Genomic DNA, 23,426 nt, shown 5'->3' on the forward strand with positions numbered 1-23,426 from the left:
AGAGAGTGCAGTGCATTTTGATAAAAAAATGTATGGTGCCTACCAGGAGCACGGTGATTTATTGATTAAAATCAGTCCTTTAAGTATGTTAATTATGCTTTATTCGAAAAAAAAGGAAAATAATAACAAAACACTGAATTTTTTTATGCAGGTATTTGTCTGCAATCGTACCTACCTGGTGTTAAGTAATCGAAATTAAATGATTTTTTTTATTCAATTTTGACTAAAAGTTGCATTTTAAGGCGAAAAATGTTAAGAAGAAATCACCGAAACCATTTATTGCCTCGGATAGGTACAGAATAGGTCTACCACATCCTACGATATTATTCAAACCTAAATCTTCTCTGAAATTTCAATATAATATTAGGATTTATCCATCTTTATACTCGGTTAGTTCCATCTAGCCGACAAAAACAAAGCGTAACAGCCGACATTTCACTTATTATACGTGTAAGAATATACTGAAGAAGTAGAAGTTTCATTTGTCACTTTGTCGGCGGACATAACGATTCTGGACAATGGATTTAGGTTAAAAAGGACATGATATCGTCTCGTGAGCGAAACTGAATTGATGTAATGAATTTGTCACTGGAGACATGGTTAGAACACTTTAAGCGAGTCGTTTCTACAGTGGAAAAACGCTTTTTAAAAACCTATTTGCTGAAAATAAATAGCTTTTATGACTATCTACTATTATTTGATTCCATTCTATTTCTTTCCAGAACATAAAAAAGCTAAACACTTTGAAAGTATTGCAGTTGCACAACAATAAAATTACTGAAAATAATATCAATATAGGTATCTAAGTATAATAAGGAACCTGAAGGCGAATCACTTAATTATATCAGTTCTCTTTTCTACTGGCATGTAAAAAGTAGAGCCGATTATCCTTTATATTTTTGCCATATTATGGTATTATATCGCAGACTTAGGGAAGATAGTTTTCTTCCACAATGATTAGGAAGACTATCGCCCGATCAGTTTGCATTCTGCAAACATGTTGCTCAACCAGCGGTTATCCATCTGATGGTACCCACGATGCCCGAGCCATTATGCAAAGCTTCATTGTCTTCTATCTGTGTTTACGCGGTAATTATAATGGTCTTTCGTCATCCTACATCACTGCTAAGATTATACTTAATTAATAGTTTGATACAGCACAAGAATCGATCCAACAGTTAAGAACGTAGCTATGTAGGTAATTAGATAATGTATAGCAAAAAGTTAGATCAGCGAATCTTTATTGAACTAATGTTCGAATAATTGTAGGTGTGTAATTCGATAATTACTATCGAGGATTTGTATCAGATATAATTACTATTACGTGACTTGGTAATGCTATTATGATACTACGTGTATTGAAGAGGTTCCAAACAAAAAAAGGTAATAATCGTTCGACCTTGCATACCGGCTAATGGTTTACAACTTCATTTCTAAACTAAAGCTTCAATAGTCAAAGATTAAAGCATTAAAGCTCAAATCCTAACGAACACACTAGAAAATTATGTAGTATGCTAATAGTACCGATTAGTTGCCTGCGTGCGCCGTCGCGCCGTCCAAATATCGTTTAGTTAATTTTTTGTTATATTTAATCTAGTTGATGATAGACTAATTTATGAAATGACTACAACTATTATTTTTAAAGTCTGGAGGTTTTGTAACCTTTTGCGGTTTTAGGTTAAGATTTACAAAATCATAGCCCCTGGTGAGTTTGTGCAAACATATACGAAAATTTCTACGCAGCGATTAAAATAAAATAACTGAGGATCGAGCTTGATGGCGTGTGCATTGGATGTATAAACAGATTGTCCGAAAAAATTATCAAGCCAAAACCTAGAGGTAGAGCATCGCTAGGGCTACCCTAATCGCATAATATGTACCCCATGTGTTCCGCGATTTTTGATAGTTTTTGAGTTATGACTTTATTAATTTCTCTTCTCTGAAAAACTTCTTATTGTGTTTAGCTTGACGTGCTGTGTGTGCATATTGTTATGATGAATAGTTACTATCATTAGAAGTAAATTACAAGTGTAGTTACCTTCGAGCTTGCCCGAGTAGACCTGCGCGGTGTTGTAGTCGAGCGGGCCGGATGACGAGTGGAACTGCACGCCCTCCGCGTACACGGAGCTCGGGTCTGGCCGCAGCACCAGCTTGAATTCCCTGCGACAAGAAAAATGAACGTTTACTCATCTAAATATAAAAGGAGAAACTGACTGACTGACTGACATATCAACGCACAGCCTAAACGGCTAAACGTAGGCACTTGAAATTTGGAAGGGACGTAGCTTAGGTCCGTAGAGGTGCATTAAGAAAGGAATTCCCGAAATTCTCACGGGAACGGGAATTAGCGGGAAAATCCTTTTGTATGAAAAATCTAAACCGCTTAAGTTAGACGCTTGAAATTTGGCATGCAGGTACCTTAGTAAACTTAAAGCTTAGTTACAACAGGATATTGCAAAATTCCCACGGGAACGGGAGTTAGCCGGAAAAAACATTTGTATGAAAAAATCTAAACCGCGTAAGATAGATGAAGGGGGTAAAACGGGATCCACGCGCACGAAGTCTCGGGCGGCCGCTAGTCAAAAGATAAAGACATAAAACAGAATAAAAATAAGCATAGAAGACAAGGGCCACCGGCTCAGCGTAAACGGTACGGTCCAGCCAGTGCCAATCTTGTGCAGAGTACTTGATACAGTTTTACACAGATGAATAATTATATTAATGATGAATATTTAGGGGCCACAATGGCCACTTCTCTACCAACGAGAATGTGTGGTCAGTACCTATACGGTAATTTGCTCCTGAAAATATTTGTACGCCTAATTACTTAGCTATTTTTAAACCGACACGTAACGGTTCATTACGACACACACAAACATTTTTGATGAAAGTAGTACCCATTATTTTATTTTTATTTATTTATTAAAGGATAGTAGGGGAGAGTTCGGTATATTGTACCGCCGGGTAAATTGTACCACCCTCATATTTCGTAAAGTATTTATTGAATGTCTGTAATTGCAACACTCAGCNCAGCAAAAACATTGATTAAAGAAAACAAGAGAATCGGGAACAAAGCAGGTAAATAATTAAGCAACTGTCGCAACTGCTTGCCAAAAACTTTCTGAGACGTAGCGTGAGAGGGAAAATCATTAATGTGTTACGGGACTAAGGTCGCTTTTCCACCGAAGATGTGCGACGAAAATATGCGAAAGATGTGTAGCGGTGTGTAGCAGAGCGGTGCGAGATTTCGTAGCTGAAATTCAGCTGTGTACGATAAGTACTATACCGTACATATCCTTAACACATTACTCATTCGCACCCTTCCTTGGTACACCTATTCCTCACTCGCATCTCTTGTACCTACGCATTTCTCACTTATTTTGTACTAGCTACCGCGGCTTCGCCCGCGTGGAATTTTGTCTGTCACAGAAAAACTTTATCGCGCGCGAAAAACTATCCTATGTCCTTTCACGGGACTCAAACTCTATGCCAAATTTCATTCAAATCGGTTCAGTAGTTTTGACGTGAAAGCGAGACAGACAGAGGTACTTTCGCATTTATAATATTAGTATGGATGGATGTTTCTTATAGGTCCATGGTTTCTTACATACAAAATTGAGGAATGCATAATGTGGCTACAATCAAACACAAAACATCCAGATTGATGCAAACTGATATTTTATGCATAAAAATTGTATTGTGATGGAATTGAACTTCTGACGTATGTTACATCGGTACACAAACCGCCGGGCCACTGCCCGTAAATAAATATAAACAATGTTATCTTCCTAAAAAGTATTGCTTGATATTTCTCGCGTAGCAGGCACGTGGTGTAAACTCATCCTAATTCTTGCGCTGTTACCTAACTAAAAACATTAAAGGTCACGTGGTCCCAGTATATCAGGGCTCCACATGTGATTTATCGGCCATTATATGGTGCTCTACTTTTTAATACCTAGAGTTTAGAACTCTTCGCTGTTGTAAATCATAATTAAGCGCGCGATATATTTTTAGTACCATACAGTGATTACAATCACAAAGCACCCTGTACTGTAAATTGGTAACGTTTATTACTTTTTTATGACCACTTGAGCTTTCGGCTGATGAAATTGAAGTAAGTAGGTACTTATCGAGAGTTGTTACAGCAGTTTTATTGGAAAGATTTATTGTCTTGAAAATACAAAATGTCAACTGCAATTGCGCATTTACTTACGTCATGTGTCCTGGCGCATACGTATTTATCAATCTAAGTAGAGTTCCGTTTGTATCCTTCAAAAAGCCAATAATTCCATAACTGTATAGTGACGTCATGCAGGTGACGTCGCTAACTCTATAAAGCTCGGCCGATGTAGAGTGACGCTAACGAGCAAATCGAATGGCGATCGGATTGGCACCAACACCGCAAACGGCCTTTACTTCATTTGTCAGAAGAACTTCGTTATCGAGAAACAAAAGTATAACGATGTTATCTCCATTCTCTTATTTACCTGTTTCAGCCATTAATGTGTCAATGAAATATTAAATAAGTCAGAAAGCACTTACACTACACTAGATAATAATAGATACATAATTAGAGGCGAGTCTATAAATAACTTATTTATTGATTGTCTCTAACTTGAAGTAAGAAAAAATATTTCAGTACCCTTTGTACTACTATCTGAACTCTACCAATCACTTCTTATTTTTGGAAATAGTTGCTTCGCTCCAAGAAGCTATGACGAGATTCACGCCCGTATTCACAAATGACGCTTGCTTAAGTGAAGAAGCAAATTGAACGCACAGCGTTGAATAGAGCTCTGTGATTGGTTCGTGTGTCAGCCTGTGTGTCCACGCGCACTGTGAGACCTCATAGTAATGTTTGTGAATACGGACGTGAATCAGTTACGAACGTCTCTTTATCTATCAAGGAAGGCTGTTGACAGACGTCACGTATATCCATAGGCGCTTGTCGGGACCAGAGCGACACGGTTCGTAGCACGTAGCACTCGATGTTGGTATTTCATCGGAAAATCGAGTTGATTTGAGTCCTCAATAATAGACTGACTAACGTAATTCAATAATATCACAGATAAGTCGATAGACGAGGACAGTAACAAGCGCCGTGTGCCAGCAGACGCCGACTGTCCGCTACGAGTATTTGTAAGACGCCGACTGTCCGCCGTCCGCTATTTGCCCGCCGGAACTTCGTTAGGAACTTCGCCGATTCCTCCAATAAAGCCGATCATGCCTATTACTGTCGCTTGTCGTGTGTGATCATCATTGTCGGAATTTCGGTCGTACTTAACTTGCAATTTGACGTAAGTCCCCAAAATGCTTCGAAGCAAACTCAAATTGTGCCTGTAATTGTATAATGTTGAATTAATTAATTTAAAATAATCAGGCGTGGCTACAATCCAGACGATGTCATGGACGTCACAAAATTCCAATTTATGTTACGAGTAATTTGGATTAATATGCTGCAATTTACTCTTCCCGCGACCTTTACCAGATCGTCNTGAATCCTGATACATAAATTTAGCCTATTAATTTAACACATGTACGACTGTACTCAGTGTTGCACTATCAAATGCAATTGAAGCGCCTCTATGCCAGGGTTTTTATGTTCCTGGTCAGGCTATATAACGATGTTATCTCCATTCTCTTATTTACCTGTTCCAGCCATTAATGTGTCAATGAAATATTAAATAAGTCAGAAAGCACTTACACTACACTAGATAATAATACATAATTAGAGGCGAGTCTATAAATAACTTATTTATTGATTGTCTCTAACTTGAAGTAAGAAAAAATATTTCAGTACCCTTTGTACTACTATCTGAACTCTACCAATCACTTCTTATTTTTGGAAATAGTTGCTTCGCTCCAAGAAGCTATGACGAGATTCACGCCCGTATTCACAAACGACGCTTGCTTAAAAGAAGAAGCAAATTGAACGCACAGCGTTGAATAGAGCTCAGTGATTGGTTCCTGTGTCAGCCTGTGCGTCTACGCGCACTGTGAGACCTCATAGTAATGTTTGTGAATACGGGCGTGAAGCAGTTACGAAAGTCTCTTTTTCTATGAAGGCTGTTGACAGACGTCACGTATATCCACAGGCGCTTGACAAGACCAGAGCGACACGGTTTGTAGCACGTAGCGCTCGAAGTAGGTATTTCATCGGAAAATCAAGTTGATTCGAGTCCTCAATAATAGACTGACTGACGTAATTCAATAATATCACAGATAAGTCAATAGACGAGGACAGTAACAAGCGCCGTGTGCCAGCAGACGCCGACTGTCCGCTACGAGTATTTGTAAGACGCCGACTGTCCGCCGTCCGCTATTTGCCCGCCGGAACTTCGTTAGGAACTTCGCCGATTCCTCCAAAAAAGCCGATCATGCCTATTACTGTCGCTTGTCGTGTGTGATCATTATTGTCGGAATTTCGGTCGTACTTAACTTGCAATTTGACGTAAGCCCCCAAAATGCTTCGAAGCAAACTCAAATTGTGCCTGTATAATGTTGAATTAATTAATTTAAAATAATCAGGCGTCATGGACGTCACAAAATTCCAATTTTTGTTACGAGTAATTTGGATTAATATGTTGCAATTTACTCTAAGTGCTGTGTATTCCGGGAAAAACTAAGACTGATGCGCGAAAACAGTTTTCCGAGATGAATAAAATCCCACGTTGGAGAAGCAATAGAATCACTGTATCTATCACTAACAAAAACTAAGCGTGTTCCACGTTGACTAGCATAATAATAATTGATTTTCAATTTACTAACAATTAATTAATGATAATTGATTCGAAATGAAAACCGACACCGACGGTAAATTAAGTGTTAGAAATAGTCGGGTCGTAATTAAAATTAATCAATCTGTATGCTTCATTACAAGTAAAATCTGCACATTGTTAATTAAGGTATAGAGAAGTAGGTAATTAATTATAATTAGGTACTTACTGGAATTTTTTGGTTCGTTCCCGGTTTGAACTCTGAGATCTCACAGGCTCGTTTGTGAGATCCCAGATCCCTCGGTTGTTTGCCGGGTGGATTTCTAACTTGATTAGCGAATATTAATAGCCTGAGTAATGCCGTTGTACTCCCGGGTATTAACAGGTAGGTAATACGGCAAAGTTAAATATGACAAGGGCAAACATTGACAAGCAAAAACGAAGTTATAGGTGCTAGTAGTCTGAACAGAAACTGCTGACATTCCCAATTAGGAACTAATGTGTATATTGTAGACGGAAACTACTTACATGTAGGTATAGAGTTACGGTAATTGTTAGGTAAGTACCTAGTTACCTACTAAGAACACATGACAACTTGTCTATTAAAATAACCCATTCCAGTGCCTTGAAAAGTATAAATAGTATCTAATGACCGGAGCTTAACTTAAGTATAGGTTTGAGTCTTGGACGAATAAGTATGTTATTTAAAAGGTGTCTTCAAGGATATAACCTGAAATCTTCTTTTCAATGTTTTCTCGGTTCTTTCTTACTTTATTTCGTTACTTTAAGTATAATTAAAAGCTGCCATGCTGCTAAAACACCATGGTTGCAAGAACATTAAAATTATTTGTAACTCGATTAATCCCGTAAGTCTTTAGCAAACAAATCTATTTGAAAAAAGTAAATATTTGAAAGCTCGCAACGTTGACAAAATTCAACAATCGCCGACAGTGATTAATACGCGGTCCTTTAAATGAAAACAAAGTATCTGCTAAAATACGTTGAAGTTTTATTGCGAAGTTGGCCCATATCCGCGCTCGTCCATCCTTATTTGCCGGGGGTGAATCAGAGCTGAAAACTCTGTAAGAAGTTATTAGCGAACGCAATTTCCAGAAGCCATTACTCATTTTCTGGTGGCAAACACGGCGGTAGTTGTGGAGCCGTGAATGTTGAGTAAGCGGCCGTGTCAGGGCGGTAGCTGAGAGCCGTGAATGTTGGGCGGCAAGCGACCGAGTCACGGCCCGCACGCCGGCTAATGGAGCGACGCGAGCGAGATTCGATTGGATCCTATCTGGGGGCACGGCAGTGCCCCCACCAAGTCGAGCAAAAAAGCGGCACGGCCGTACCATCCTTTTCTCGAAGNTTTGATGGGTAATTGTATACAGTACCTCTACCGCTTATTATTAATTTATACGTGGTGCGTAGACACTAATTAAACAAAGGAATTAATATCCATGTCGTGTTAACTTTGGGGAATGTGGAGTCTGTTAAGCTCTTCTTTGGTTTACATAGCAAAGCTTTTTTATGACGCAGTTAAATGGAATAATACTTGGTTTATCAATAAAAAAGTTTTCACAAAAGATTTTTAGGTGACCGTTTGATTGAAAGTCCAGACACAATCGTTCGCCCAAACAAAAGTTACCGATACAGACGATTGCGTTAATCCGACGTTTGACGAAACTTCGTGGGCGACATTGTTAAGAGTTTGGGATCGTCTTTTAGTCCGAAATGCAATTAAAGTTGTGGTCAGTTCGGAAGTCAGGCTAACCTTCGAGGGTCCCCGAAGACAGCGCACGAGCCGTTCTGCTATCCGCCCTCCAATTACTATCCGGAATTTTGGAGTACAAAAAGGCTACAAACATGCGAGTTGGTGGAATTTAGATTGTATGACAAATGCGCATGGTAAAATATTTGTCAATTATTTATCTAACAGATAAATTATGTGTATCACATGATTTCTCATACGTGACTAAACAATATGTATTCTTAATAACATATTCTACCCTACCTTATCTTCCATCTCTATTTAAGTATGCGAATATTGAAAATATCATAAAAAGGACCGACGTGGCATGAGGGACCCATGTCTTATTTTTCGAAGCAACATGAACGGTTTTCACTAGCATGAGGTGAGGGTGAGGCCATCATATCTATCGCCGTGGACGATCTATTAATCATTCGCTTCGGTTAAGCGTTAAAATATTATTTAACCCGACAAGAACATGAATTTCAGCCTTTTTGTGCTTATGATAATAAATATTACATAGTGAGTTATAAAAATATTCAAAAGTTTTTTGCGTTTCGCCCCTGGTGGGCAAAAGGTAGCTAAACTCGCCTAAATCGAAAACGGTCGAAAGTCTAATTTGAATAATCCACAATAAAATGGGTCGTCACCCTTCGTTACAAAAGTTCAGGTAAGCATCCGCAGGGGATTCTCATTTCTACATTAAAATTTTAATCTTACTCCGAACCCGGGCTTTGGAGATTAGGTCTGGTGTGGAATACATTTAGGATGAAACATAATCAACAACAGTTACATTGGAAACTAAGTCAAGTGGAAAGGCGGCGAGGTGTAATCTAGTTTTAGAATTTTAGGAAAATTGTTTTAAACATGCTCTCATAATAAGTTTGTTTTAGTTTTGAATTTTGGTATAATTATTTCAGTACTTTCAGCTTAGCAGGTGCTGTTCATTGGAGAGGCAATTCGCAACACCACGAGAAATGAAAATAATAATGTCAATATTTATTAATACCAATTTACGAAGCTTACTTCGTAGTAAAAAAAAGAAACTAAGTCAAGTGGAAAGGCGGCGAGGTGTAATCTAGTTTTAGGATTTTAGGAAAATTGTTTTAAACAAGCTCTCATAATAAGTTTGTTTTAGTTTTGAATTTTGGTATAATTATTTCAGTACTTTCAGCTTAGCAGGTGCTGTTCATTGTAGAGGCAATTCGCAACACCACGAGAAATGAAAATAATAATGTCAATATTTATTAATACCTATTTACGAAGCTTACTTCGTAGTCAAAAAAAAATTGTCTATGATGCCGGGTAACAACAAATATAACATTTATTTACTGTTTTAGAAACAGTTGTTCCAGAGTTTCTCTCTCCCAAACATATTTGCATATAACTTGGCTCTTTAAAATATTATACAAAATGCTTGGTACCAGCTGTTGGATCCAGAACCTACTATCATATTCTACGAGCGTATTATACATTTTCATGTACAGCTTAGTTACCAAAGGAGATACGCGCAAATACGCGTTCAGGACCTGAGATGCCCTTTTAGTACTTACGTCTAAGACCGTCTGATCTCAGCTCCGAGCACAACGGGCTATAAATAAACCGGCGTGAAAATACACGTCTATTCCGAACTTCACATGTTCAGATTATCCGGGTTTTGCTGCCATTTCAATACAGACGGAATACATACTTGAGTTTTGATGTCAGTCGGGGGATGAAAGTGTGGGTTCAAATAACAGGCCAACTGAGAAATAAGATCTGGAGACGTATTCTTGAACCATTGGAATTCTTCGGAAACGAAATCGTAGAAGAATTCCTAAGCGTTTCTTTGTATTGAATTTACATCTGAAGAGTGCATTGCGATCTACGAGGGCTCTTTGTGCGTATAGAAACATAAAATAAATATTGTCTGGATCGTTGCCTGCAGGTTATTGTTCTGACTGTAGATAAACAACAACATATCGCCGAATAACATATTGAAATTACGCCGCATTGACAACCTCACATACAGCCTTCAGTTTACGTTATAGGTATTCTTTGCCAAGGCCGAAACAACTTGTTATTAAATCAAAATACACGGAAGCCGTCACGACGACAGCCACAATAGGCTCACAACGAGCGTGACGTGTTATTTATTATTGTGTAACCCTTTACACTAACATTAGTCGGAAATCAAATTACAGGCTTTCCAACAAAGTTTGTGCGCAAAGCCAAGCAGGCAAGCCGGCATTTATTATTAAAATTGTCCACGGAATAATGGGCGTTGTGTTGATGCCGCGTCGCCTTGCCGCGATGAAATTATACTTNTAATAAACTGCAGAAGCGACACAAGGACCTGATTCTGAGATCTTCAATATCTGTATAACTATGAATTTCCAGCCATAGTAACGATGGTACGAATCTGAGATCAATTTTATTATCTGTAACTATACTAACAAAGTATACTAACAGGCATTCGACAGCCTACAGTTTTGAAAGACAAAATGATTAATTCAAAAAGCAACACGTATTTGTGATATTCACTATCACGATAGCTAACAGTATTTTTAGTTAAGGTTTTGTGTTGAAAAGAATCAAATCAATTGACAAAGTTATTTTATTGCTATCTTTTCTCAATTTTATTGTCATTTTAACTGCTGTGAGTACAAACAGAATTCACCAATAAACGACTAAATACAGTACAATATTCCACGTGAATAGGTGCTCGTGTACTTCAAATGTCTATTTTCGTAATAGGTAGGTTTTAAAGATGAAAGAGGCATTGTATTCCAGCGCTCTTACATGGAAATCGTTTTTAATTGGTGTATTATTAATTAAAATGTTCGTTTCTATGATAATGACACGTGTCACGGTGTGTTGACTCCTTTGATGCGATGGTAGCTTCATCTACGTAAAGCTCTGTTTTCGCTTACAGCCTATTCCAATTTTAAGCTCGGATGAGGTTTACGTAATGTGAATAAAACATCGTATCGATATGTTTGAAGTTGTTTAATTAAACAGCTTTGGTATTAAAGTAGCTTCCAAATTGTATGAACCACGCACAATGTAAATCTGATCATGGAAGTTTTATCGCCTTTAGTTTTTACCCGACTGCGCTAGGAGGAGGGTTATGTTTTTAATTATTACTTCGTAATATTTAAAAATACATCACTTGGTAATATGTAGGATTTTAATATTACAAAGTACTCGTATTTGTATTTTATATGATAAAACAGATAAACACAAATAAACATTTTCATATTTGCTCAATTTTGTATTTTATTCGGGGAATTTGGCATGTTTGTTGTTGTAGTTGGAGCATAATTAAAGAGACTGATAAAATGTTTTGTAAAAACTATATCCACAAAACATGAACTACTACAGTGGTTATTCAAAACTTTATTAAATAGGTACCTAAAAAGCTACTTTGTAAGCTTCAGCTTCAAATTAATTTTCAGCCCCAACCGATATTAAAATAAAGCTATTATAATATGCAGCTACGTCGTAGACAAGTGCTACGAAAGCGCTACAGCGCCCGTAGCACCGTAGCAATGAGATATTGCACTATTGTTTTGTTCTGTTGCTATCTCTACAGCAAAATTTAATTTCAAATACGACCGTAATTCACTTCATTATTTAATGTTGCTAGAGTAACATAGAATAAGAGAAAGCATTTTCCGGCAGAGAACAACAGATTAAAATGTATTTTGTGTCATACGAGCAAAATAATGAAGTATTCGTATAATGGCAGCAGAATTTTCATAAAAGGCAAACTGTAACAAAACGAATAAAGAGAGATATTTTTTATAATTTGGTCCTTTGCAAAATAAAAGGCCTATAGGCTCAATAATAACCATAAATTAGCTAACATTTGCACATGAATTGAGTACCTATTTATCTTAATTTTAGAGCACTGGTCTGCACTGTACTAAAGTCAAAAAGTAGAAAGCTAGAAAAATATATCTCCAACAAGGGAGCCCTGTCCTCTTCAATGATACTAGTTTCAAATGTCCAATGACTCCGACCGCGTGGGGAACGAAACGAAATACAGGGTGGTATTTTGCTATTTATTTGATCTCGTAGAGCTCAGAAATATTTATTCAATAGCATTTTTCTCAGCTCTACGATAAAGTTAGTGAGGATGGATGGATGGATGGATGGATGGATTTGATGAAATTTGTAAATGTATAAAACTTACATCAGAATAGTATTATTATGATTATGCTTAAACTATTTGGTACACTTTATTTATTTATTGATTTATTTGGTTAAGTTACTTTTCATCGAAATCTACATTGCAAAATGTATACACACGTTGCATGACATGCTAATAATATTTATTGCCCACGTCCAGGCAGGGTGCCTTACACCCTGTATGTTAAAATTACATTGAAAACTTTCAGGAATTCAGCTCGACTCTTCAGCGCACCTTTGTTAACATGGATGACATGCAAAGCGTTCTGTTTGGCGCTCTATGACATCTTCGCAATTGAAATTTTTTGATATTACACCTACGCGAGGTACAGTCAGCATCAACTAGTTTGTGTGACGCGCAAAGTGACCAAAAAGTTGATACAACCTTATTCAAATTGTAACAAAGACTTGTTGCGAACTTTTTGGCTACTTTGGGTGTCACGAATTATTTGACGCTGACTGTACGAGTAAAAAGAAAGAGTAGACGACGAAAGGCATCATGTGTAAGTTGTAATTTATGTGCTATTTTGAAAAAAAAATGTATAATATGATGTGCTCTCGTCTGTACTTTTTATCGTTTCGTGTGCCCGGATATCTCGAGAATCATTCGTCACTTTTCCATTTTCCATGGCTTGTTACTGGAGAGGTACTCCAGCTGTAGGGTAAATTGGGCTCTTAAATGTATTCAACAATGTTTTACTATTATGGTGATAGGCTTTATTTACTTTTTATCGCTATTTGAAAGAGTACTGGTTGTGTTCTATGAACAGTGCTATCTTGTTACAATAAAACTATGTATTTGCCTGTTAATCACAAGATTACGTACCGAGATAAGATTATGTTGTTGAAAAATACCTACTACTAATTTGAACATACATGCCACCATGGTGACAGGTTTCTAAAATAAACGTTAGCACAAATAGAGCAACGTACGTTGAAACAATAAAGCCCAAACAAAAGGTCTCCAAGTTTATAACTTTAAGCTTTGCCGAGTGGCAGCGGTCATTAATCTGGCAGCATAAGTGACTGCTCACAAAACTTCCTCAATTGAATAGTCTAAGACTGAGAGCCCTTACAAGCCGTATGCGGCACATCTGAAGCGTGCCACGGCTGGCACAGTACACACTGATACGGTAGGTTTACTCTGTACAAAGTTTATTAATATCATAAATTAAAAAATGATTGGTGGAACCATTTTTGTTAATTAATATTACTTAATTTAACTTTAGATATTACTGTATACTGTATATGTAATGACTTTCAAACTTGTTGAATCAATATAGTTTACCAGCATGAAACTACTTATCTGTATTAGGTATGGCATAACTTTTTTGTTTAGAGCAGCAATAAAAAAAGTAATGCATCAAACATTTCATTCTCAACTATTTTGTCAATGAAATGAGTGTAAATTTCGGCTAAATCATTTATTACATATTTTTAGCTAATCTACACATACATATGTATTTGAAATAGTCAGTCATGGGGATTACTCTTCCTTCGTATACTGTGGCAATGCAGGAGTCATTACCCCCTCAGCATTCAGCATAGCGATTAGCCTAGCTCCAGTTCCGAGCTAATTGTATGAGCCACCCCGTTCTTGAGATTTGCGCTGAAATAAGGCAACCCTAAGGGCTCTCGGTACAAGCTGTACTATGAGCAACGAAAAGCATTGCTGTTCTACACCAGTTCATACTCGTATAGAGAATAAAAACACTTTGTCTACGAACTTATTCTGAAAAAAAAAACGCGGCTATTTGTGGTTTCAGTATAAGATTTCGTCCTAAATGCCCGGACCTGTCCAAAACTGGTCAGTTCAATGTCTTTCTTAAAACTAAAAGACTTGCCAATCAATCAATGGCATCACAAATTGAATATCCCAATACCCCCAAGCGCTTCAGTATAATTGCCGACCAGACTGCTTTATGCCGAACTAAGTGTTCTCGGTGAGCTACAATCGAGCTCAATGTCGAGCTAAGTGCTGAATGGTCCAGGTGAGCTGTAGACAAGAGCGCATGATACCGAAACATTAGCTATTGTAAAGGCATTTGAAGATTTCATATTCACGATAGTGTAAAAGCGCTTTGTAAAAGCCTATTTACAAAAAATAAATTTCTTTTATGACTTTTTTATGCCATATTATTATTGTTATTGGAATGCTCTAAACTTGTTGTACTTTAACAAGTAGACTAGTATATAGGTTCTTTTTTGATACATGGTAGTTTTATAGTGAACAAACTGGAACACGTAAGCTGACACTCGAACATATGTATTATTAACGCGCTCGTCACCGCAATGCGTTGATTTATTTTAAAATCAGACTAGGTGCAATTTTACTGGCACAAATAAATCAGTAATGTGGTAAAATTGCCCATTAATTCCAGTTCTATATTTATATGNCGCAAGTGTATATGATATACTAACTGCACATTTTTAGGTAGGTATAATGGTAATTATTTTTTTTGTATTTTAGCTATTACAACTAAATAAGATGCTGTGTTTGACTTGATGTATCGTCGTCTTTACATAGGCTGAAGTAAGGCGACGTATTATCGAAGCCACAGGCAGAAACTAGGTCATATTTAGTATCATTTAGATCGACCGGTCGATCGCGACTATTAGTCCAGTCGATCGTGGCAAGGCAAACAATACTACATGATTGTGTACTAAAATATGCTGTTTCATTTAAGATTTCAAGAAGTATGTAAGTGGTAGATCACCCAGGGTTTTGTTAGTAAACAGTAGATCTTATGTCTAATCAAGTTGGCCACCCCTGATTTAGAGGATTTCATAAAGAAGATTACTAAACCTTCTCTAGGTCTTGGTATGCCGCAGTGACCCGCAGCCCTAACATCCAGTATCCAGTATCACCGCTCAGTGGTCACTTATCGTTAACTCGACCCTTCCGACGCAGTTTGATTTTAAACGACCAAGAATTTGGGAAGCCTGGCATTTCTGGCTGAATGTTTGTCAGCCAAGTTTTTAATGGTAAGCCACTAGGGGAGTGTAAATGGAGCTAAAAGGATAGTATGGCGTTATTTGACGTTCTACTTTTAGTAAACATAAAAACTAGAAGATGCTAAAATTTTCAGGTGTGAATGGTTAAAAATATAAGTTTTGTAAACTAAATTAGAGGTTGTAATAGAATACTCGTAAACTGTCCACCCACAAGTGGACGGACTGTGGACCGACGACCTGATAAAGGTAGCAGGAAGGCGCTGGATGCAGACCGCTACCAACCGTGCGATGTGGAAGTCATTGGGGGAGGCCTATGTTCAGCAGTGGACGTCCTGTGGCTGAAATGATGATGATGAATAGAATTCAAATTCAAATTATTTATTGTATGTCACATTAATCAATGTTTTAATAAAATTCAGTATTGAAGTATTGGTGGAGGTCTATGTTCAGCAGTTGACATCTAATGGCTGAAATTAATGATGATTGAAGGGGGTTTTTACCGTAATGTAAGTCACGTAGGCTGTGGCATTAGCACCGGTCAGCAATTTAATGTTTGCGCTTCTTGAATAGCCATTACGAAATCGAAATAAATTACGTAGCCGTTTGCGGTAACACGGCGAACTTGGCAGGCTCCACCGCCATGACATAATTCCAGATTTTACTCTTTAAATATGCAGCGCAAAGCGAGTGACTTTTTCCTGGTAATTTTTATATGACAGAAAACATCCGTTTAATAATAGAGGAAAATTTCAGAAAGGTTGTTGATTTGCTGATGAAAAAGGTTTGTGGTTAATCATTCTATCTACTTTAAAGTGTGATTTCTACAAAATTAAATGAACACCTGTGCCTTACTTCAAGATTCAACTCAACTTATGTACTTTTAATTTTATGTAACTGACCAGTGATAACAGTATAAATACTGACCACGGGGCGTTGCACCCCGTGTGTCCATAGCACTACGCTACCCGCGCGTTCTCACTTGTCGTAAAATTATATGGCCCCGACTATTTGGGAGTCATTCGGACCCGTACGTCTGCGGTCGGCGAAGCTTAGAAAGAGTGACATTATTTTGAAACGACTCGGGAACTGTCCGTTAACGCCCCTATGGTTCAGTGGTTTTAGTAGATTTCGCCCTTTCGAGGTCACTGGTTCGAAGTGAAATGCGCGTTTTAGATGCCCTGTTATGGGCGGAGTTGACTTGATTTGAAACGACGTTATCGTAATACTATAACATACCTATACGAATATAAAAAATTCCATCAAATAAATACGACAGATCTTCGATTGACTTTAAAAAAATAGGGAGGGTCGTAGTCCTGTAGTAGACTAGGTATAACCTAATGAGCCATGATAATGATCAAATGAGAATAAAGTGGTTAACTGAAATAGAGTCATGAAAATATTCACAAACAGGAGTCTGAAATTTATTTCAAGAGAAGAAAACCACCAAAAAAGTGGATAAGTTTAGGAGGAAAGGACAGAAATATAATATTTATTTACTTCTCAATCAAAAAAATAAGAAAATAAATACAAGTGGGTAAGAACAGCGCAATTTAGAGAAAAAAGTACAAATTTAGAAACGGTGACGTAATAAGTAACAGAGTAATCAGTTTATTGGCTTCCACCACACTGAAGTATAATGGCATAAACAATTTAATCAATCACGGCCAATTTGCCACAAATAAAGGAATTAAATTGGTATTCGCAAGGATTCTGCCGCCGAGGCTTTCAAACAACATTATTTTGTGAACGTAATTTGGTAAATGTATACAGCTTTTATGTTTTGTCGTGTTTTTGCGTCGAGAAACTGGCCAAGTGCGAAGTATACTCTCGGAGGGTTCCGCACATTTTGATGGTCTCGAGATGTATTAAACTCTCTTGTGATTAATGTGCTGATTCTATGTCGTCAATTGGGTACTTAACAACAAAGCAATAATATGTATAATTTGTCATGCCTTTTAGCTGTTAGAGATTCATCTTCCAACGCAATAGGAAAACTAATTTTCTGTTAATTGTAAATTGACAAATTTTTCAGGGCTTCATAAGGTAAATTGTTTGTTAGAAGTGGGTTCCCTACTTGTTATCGATAAAAAGTTGTAACTATCAATGAATGTTAATGTGCATTACCTGCCCAATAGTTATACTTGCTGATAGAGCCTGTGACTACTGGTTGTTGATAATATTTTTATAGCTTATATAAATTATTTTTGGAAGCTGTAGGTGTCTTGGAATTATCAGTTAATGACGTAATGTAAATACCGGTGCGAACCAGTTAATCGCGTCGAGCAGTGCTGTGGAGTGTCGCATTGAGCGCCAACTAGTTAACGAGTCTTCAGCTGAATGGTCCTTCCGAGTTCGCGGCGATCGCCGACCCACTTCGGAATCAGAGATATCCTGCACACGATTGTGTTGACGAACTTCGGAAATTATGTTTTGGACTTCGGCATTTTTAAATTGCCATTTTCAAGAGTTAATTCTTTTATGGGTTCGATTCCCGCACAGTACAAACATTTGTGTGCATGAACAGTATGTTTATATCCGTTGTCTAGTACCCATAGTACAAGCTTTGCTTAGTTTGGGACTAGAAGCGCAGTGTGAAATGTCAAAGGATATTTATTTACTTTTATAATGACGTACTGGTATTTAAAGAGATCCTTAGTAAATCTTATTTTTCCCTTCATAGGGGGTACCTCCAATAATACGAATTCACGTGTATGTATTTATGAATACACAATTCCATCTTCATAAGCTTTTGAGATCAATGATCTTATTTTAACGATTTTCATTCATATCAAAACTCCTTTATGTATTTATGAAATACGAAAAATTTTGCTTAGCGGATTCAACAGATACCTACGACATAAAAATAAATAATACCTACCAATGTAAATATTAGTTCAGTTTCCTAGACTCAATTCGGTTGTGTTGTGATTTTATATCATATTCTATAGACAAATATCAAATAATACTTATTCTTTATAACTAGGAGAAAATCCAGGGACGTTATTCCACAAGATTAGGATGAAGCTAAGTCCCTCAATAGAGCTATGTAGACAGTATCAACTAATATAAGAGGTTTTGTAGCTTTATTAATATTAGACTTGTTCCACTGGTGACCTTAGGTATGACTGACATTGTATTTCAATTAAGATTAGATTTTAAAGAGGCCTATGCCCGTTTTCACCATCAATCCCTAATTTTTAAGTGATCCCTATGTAAACAAAATTCCTGTTATGTGTTACCATAGGGGTCGCTTAAAAATTAAGGATTGATGGTGAAAACGGGCACTAGTCTTTTATTCAAAAGCCTTCAAAGGAGATTCTGCGACTCGGATGACATTGAAAAAAAAAACACTAAATTAAATTTTAAAATAGCATTTACAAATAGCCATCAATTTCAGAATCTGTAAACAAAAGAAACATAGCCGGTTAAAACCAGTAAACCACTTGGATTAATAGCAATAACCTTACATCATCAAGATTGGTAAGCAATCAACGCAATGTAAAGAAGCGCGTGTTTTAATTAAGGAAATGCTCCAGCAAATGGATTGGTCTGGGACACGTTCGGTTAACGGTAGTCGGTAACCTACGACGTGCACTTACGCGGTTATACATTCTTTGTAAAGCTTGTTGCTTTATTGCTTGGTAACACAGTAGGATAGGAAGGTGAACTATTTTCGTGTAAAATGGGAAAACTTCGTAAAATAGGCACGCATAAAGTAGGATGGACTTTGGCAATCTTGTGTAGGTATAAATTTGATACAAATATCCTTAAATAAAGAAGGAACGTTCACAGTGATTACCGATAATCTTACTTAGCATTCAATGATACATTTGCTCACTCACATCAATGACAAATTGTTACAACAGTTTTATTCCATAGTGTAAATATATGTAAGTCGATAATTATAGATCTTTAGGCATGCCTTTCTTGCCGTGTAAGTAATACACTTACTTATCATGTGTATCATTCGTATAACCACCTAAATCCATTCAAGTGTTTTTGATCATTTCTGTAGTCTTAGCCAACACACCCTTTTCCATATAAATTGCTCCAGAAACTAATGCAACGATGTAACTCTTTCAAATGGACTATAAAATACAAGGCGCAGTATTTACTTTAGTGTAAATTGTAAGTTATGGCCTACACAGAGTGTGCCGTTTGTGAATCTGGCTTTAAATTATTGCAAATTACAAAAACATTTATTTAGACTCCAATTAACCCATCTATTGAATAATGTAGAGTCATAAAAGAAAAAGAAAGCTATAAAGAGTAAAAAATGTAATCCTTTCCCATTTCATCACTTTAACCACTTTTACAACAATTAAATAGAAACAGTTATTCAAAACTTAGTTTTAAGTTATAGCCACATCATTATTTACAAATTCAGTACAAACATCGATCAATAAAAAGGACATTAGCGAAAAAAATAGCAAAATAGAAACCGTCAAATCACTACAAACAGGCAAGTTCCATCCATCTTCGCCTAGACGCGGTATTACAGTCATTATTTCCTAATTCAGTTGATCCAAACAGATGAGTATGTATCCAGTAGTTCGGGGAATGATTGTCGATAGTTTGACGATAAATAAATAAAAGTTCAGGCTTACAAACTAGGCTAAGTCTGAAGGCATTTAGTTACGAATAAAGTTATTTCATAGACTCTACAAATGCTCATATGTACAACAATTACCTCTAGCGGGATTCAAACCCGCAACCGCTGCTGAATTTGTAGACCGGTTACGCGAACCATCAGATCTAACCACCGAAGAATTTGTAACGTCATGTAAGAGGGAGGGAAAACGTGCAGTATTTATGCTGCAAGAAGACACGAAAAACCAACGTATTAGTTGAATCAAATTAGATTTGTGGAATAGGAAAATTTAATAACATTTAACACTTTACTGTTTAATTTTGCGTTCACTTTACGCTCTATCTCAAACATGTTTTTTTATCTGACTCAAGGCTTGGCTCATTTATCCTTTGTGGCCACAACTTTTCCGTGTATATCGATAACCGACGATCAACAACACTAATTCCCTGTTTCAGCTGATTCAAACAGATGAGCCCAGGCGCCTATTCGGCGCATAGGTAGACGCATTATAGTTGTTTAATTGGACCTGATACCGCCATTACTCATGTTTTATAGCCTCTTAGTACGGCTGGTCATGTACAGGATCGATTAATTATCAATATCTGATGCTATAACTGTACAGTGTACATATTAACTAGATCTTGCCCGCAGTCCCGGACGAGTGCAATTTGGTTTGCCTATAATAGGATGTGGTAAAGTTGAAGCGCTGGACCGTTTATTATGGAAAACCTTGGGGGAGTCCTTTGTCCAGCAGTGGACGTCATTTAGCTAAAACGACAACGTTGTAAGCCTAACCCTTGCTTAAAATCATTTATTCACCACAGTTTTTTAGTGGATGGATTCAGACCCATTATTTAGGTACATGCATTATTTAATTATTTCTTTGTTTGTAATACTATAACGTATCCAAAATACTTAACAATCTCTTTAATGATCTATGTATTTATAATATCACTTAGGTATGTTATTCAGATTGAACGTTGAAATACAAGATTTGTTGGATTTAGGAAAGATCGATAGATCTAAGAATAACAGACTGCGTTGTTGCCCAGGTAATCCCAATATTCTTAGATCTCGGATTCCGAGAATTTTCTTAATCAAAATCTATTTTAGTGTGAAGCTTTGGTGGAAATGGCCTACGCCCGTAATCACAAACGAGTGAAGCAGCAAATCGAACGCGCAGCGTCAAATAGAGCTCTGTGATTGGTTCGTGTGTCACCCTGTGCATCCACGTGCACTGTGAGATCTCATAGTAATGTTTGTGAATACGGATGTGAATATTCGTAGTTTTGTAATACAGACTTATATGATCTGATGATGATGATGAAGTATCAGGATTAGGTTGACATTATAATTGATCGGTTGATGAGGCTAGGTACGCACCTGTTGTGAGCGCGGAAGGTGATACGCAGCGGGTGCGGGGGCGGGGGCGGGGGCTGCGCGGGCGCCGCCCTGCGCCGGCGCAGCGCGTGCGGCGGCTCGTACGCGGCCGGCTGCCAGTGCCGCACGAACGGCGTCAGCGACAGCCCTGCAACAAATTAAAAGGAAATTAGTAACATCATCATCATCATTTCAGCCATAGGACGTCCACTACTGAACATAGGCCTCCCCCAATGCTTTCCATGTTGATCGATTGGTAGCGGCCTGCGTCCAGCGCTTCCCTGCTACCTTAACGATGTCGTCGGTCCACCTTGTAGGTGGTCGTCCCACGCTGCGTTTTATTAGTAACATATCTATACTAATATTATAAAGCTGAAGAGTTTGTTTACTTGAACGCGCTAATCTCAGGAACTACCGGTCCGATTTGAAAAATTATTTCAGTGTTAGATAGCCTATTTATTGAGGAAGGCTATAGGCTATATACCATCACGCTACGAGTAATAGGTGCAGAGCAAAAAATAAAAATGTAGCGAAAACCGGTTTTCACGCGTACGAAGTCGCGGGCACAGCTAGTCTTTAATAAGAAATTACCTAATACCTATTATGTACCTACTAGCGGCCGCCCGTGATTTCGTACGCGGGGATCCCATTTTACCCCCTTAGGAGTTGAATTTTCAAAATCCCGTCTTAGTGAGCACCTACGTTCTGAAGAAACCCCCATGCTAACTCCTAGAACTTGTAGTTTCTGAGATTTGAACAATACGAGTATGTAGAGTCAGTCAGCCAGTGACCGTTCGCTTTTATTGATATAGATTTATTATTATTACTATGACATAAATTACACAAAGTCATAGCCAAACTCCCTAGTACATAAAACATAGTAGAGGTCGTAGAGCAAACTCCACTAGTGCCTATCAGTGACTGTTTAGTGATTTTAAAACTAGTAAAAAAATATTTTGTAATAAATTAAAATCTAATTAACATTTTATAGTACCTACCTACCTACGATAAAATAGAATAAGTTAGGAATAAGTACCTGTTCTTATGAAAATAAAGATTCTTTAAACCGAAGTTGAGGAAACAATTTAAATCAAAGCCTAAATTGATCCGAAATATTCTGTCTCCTAAGGCGCCAGTAAACTCTATCAAGTTCGAACGGACAACAATAAAATGCTGAATTCTGGGTGGCTCCAAAACCGCAATTTCAAACTTCTGCAATTAGACCTTAGCTTACTACTCCTTCACAAGATAGGTATTAGTTTAGGGTTAGATTCTCAGAATGTAGTGAACATTACACAACCTACAAAACTAAGGCTGGGTTGCACCATCTTACTTTAACATTAACAAGCGTCAAAAGTCTGTCAAACTCCATACAAAAACACCGGTTATGGTTACAGTCACGGTTAAAATAGGTGGTGTGACGACGCACAGCTGAGAATAAGTTATTATCTAAACAAACAATACTAGGGGTATTGCTTATACGTCCTTATGGCTTGAAGCCCGCGATATGTGGACAGTCAGTAATAATAAACCATAACTTAATTAAATTATTAAAAGTCATAAATCACTGGTTTTACGGTATGTAAATGGGCGTGTAACTAAGTTACCTATGATGAAAGGTTCCGAAATTACCTTGTCACTCAGGGATGAGGACCCTTATCACTGCTCGCGATTACGTGGGTTCCGTAGCCTCCAGCCTATTTCTGCCTAGCTCACCGTTCGAGCCTATGGAGGCTCGACACTCATTACATTATTTATTTATTACCTATAATTAATAGTATCAGGCGTTACTTTGCGGAAATCAATAATTAGATATTAAAAGATAAAATTACTCTTAAAAAATTTCCGCTTGGTGACGCCGGCA

At 37.4% G+C, this 23,426-nt stretch overlaps 1 protein-coding gene across 1 annotated transcript in view; it reads right to left on the bottom strand.

The window, feature by feature from the left end:
• Positions 1-22,283, bottom strand: part of LOC114366719 (uncharacterized) — a 41,303-nt gene extending 19,020 nt beyond the window's left edge. Inside the window, exons 1-3 of the mRNA XM_028323675.1 lie at positions 22,265-22,283; positions 21,566-21,710; positions 2,039-2,160 (exon numbers count right to left, since the gene is read on the bottom strand). Coding sequence (XP_028179476.1) covers positions 2,039-2,160; positions 21,566-21,710; positions 22,265-22,283 — 286 coding nt within the window. The remainder of the gene's footprint in view (positions 1-2,038; positions 2,161-21,565; positions 21,711-22,264) is intronic.
• Positions 22,284-23,426: the final 1,143 nt, after the last annotated feature.

Source organism: Ostrinia furnacalis, unplaced genomic scaffold (assembly GCF_004193835.3).
Source record: "Ostrinia furnacalis isolate ACB-3 unplaced genomic scaffold, ASM419383v2 OfSCF0666, whole genome shotgun sequence".
In the NCBI taxonomy this organism is placed as follows: domain Eukaryota; kingdom Metazoa; phylum Arthropoda; class Insecta; order Lepidoptera; family Crambidae; genus Ostrinia; species Ostrinia furnacalis.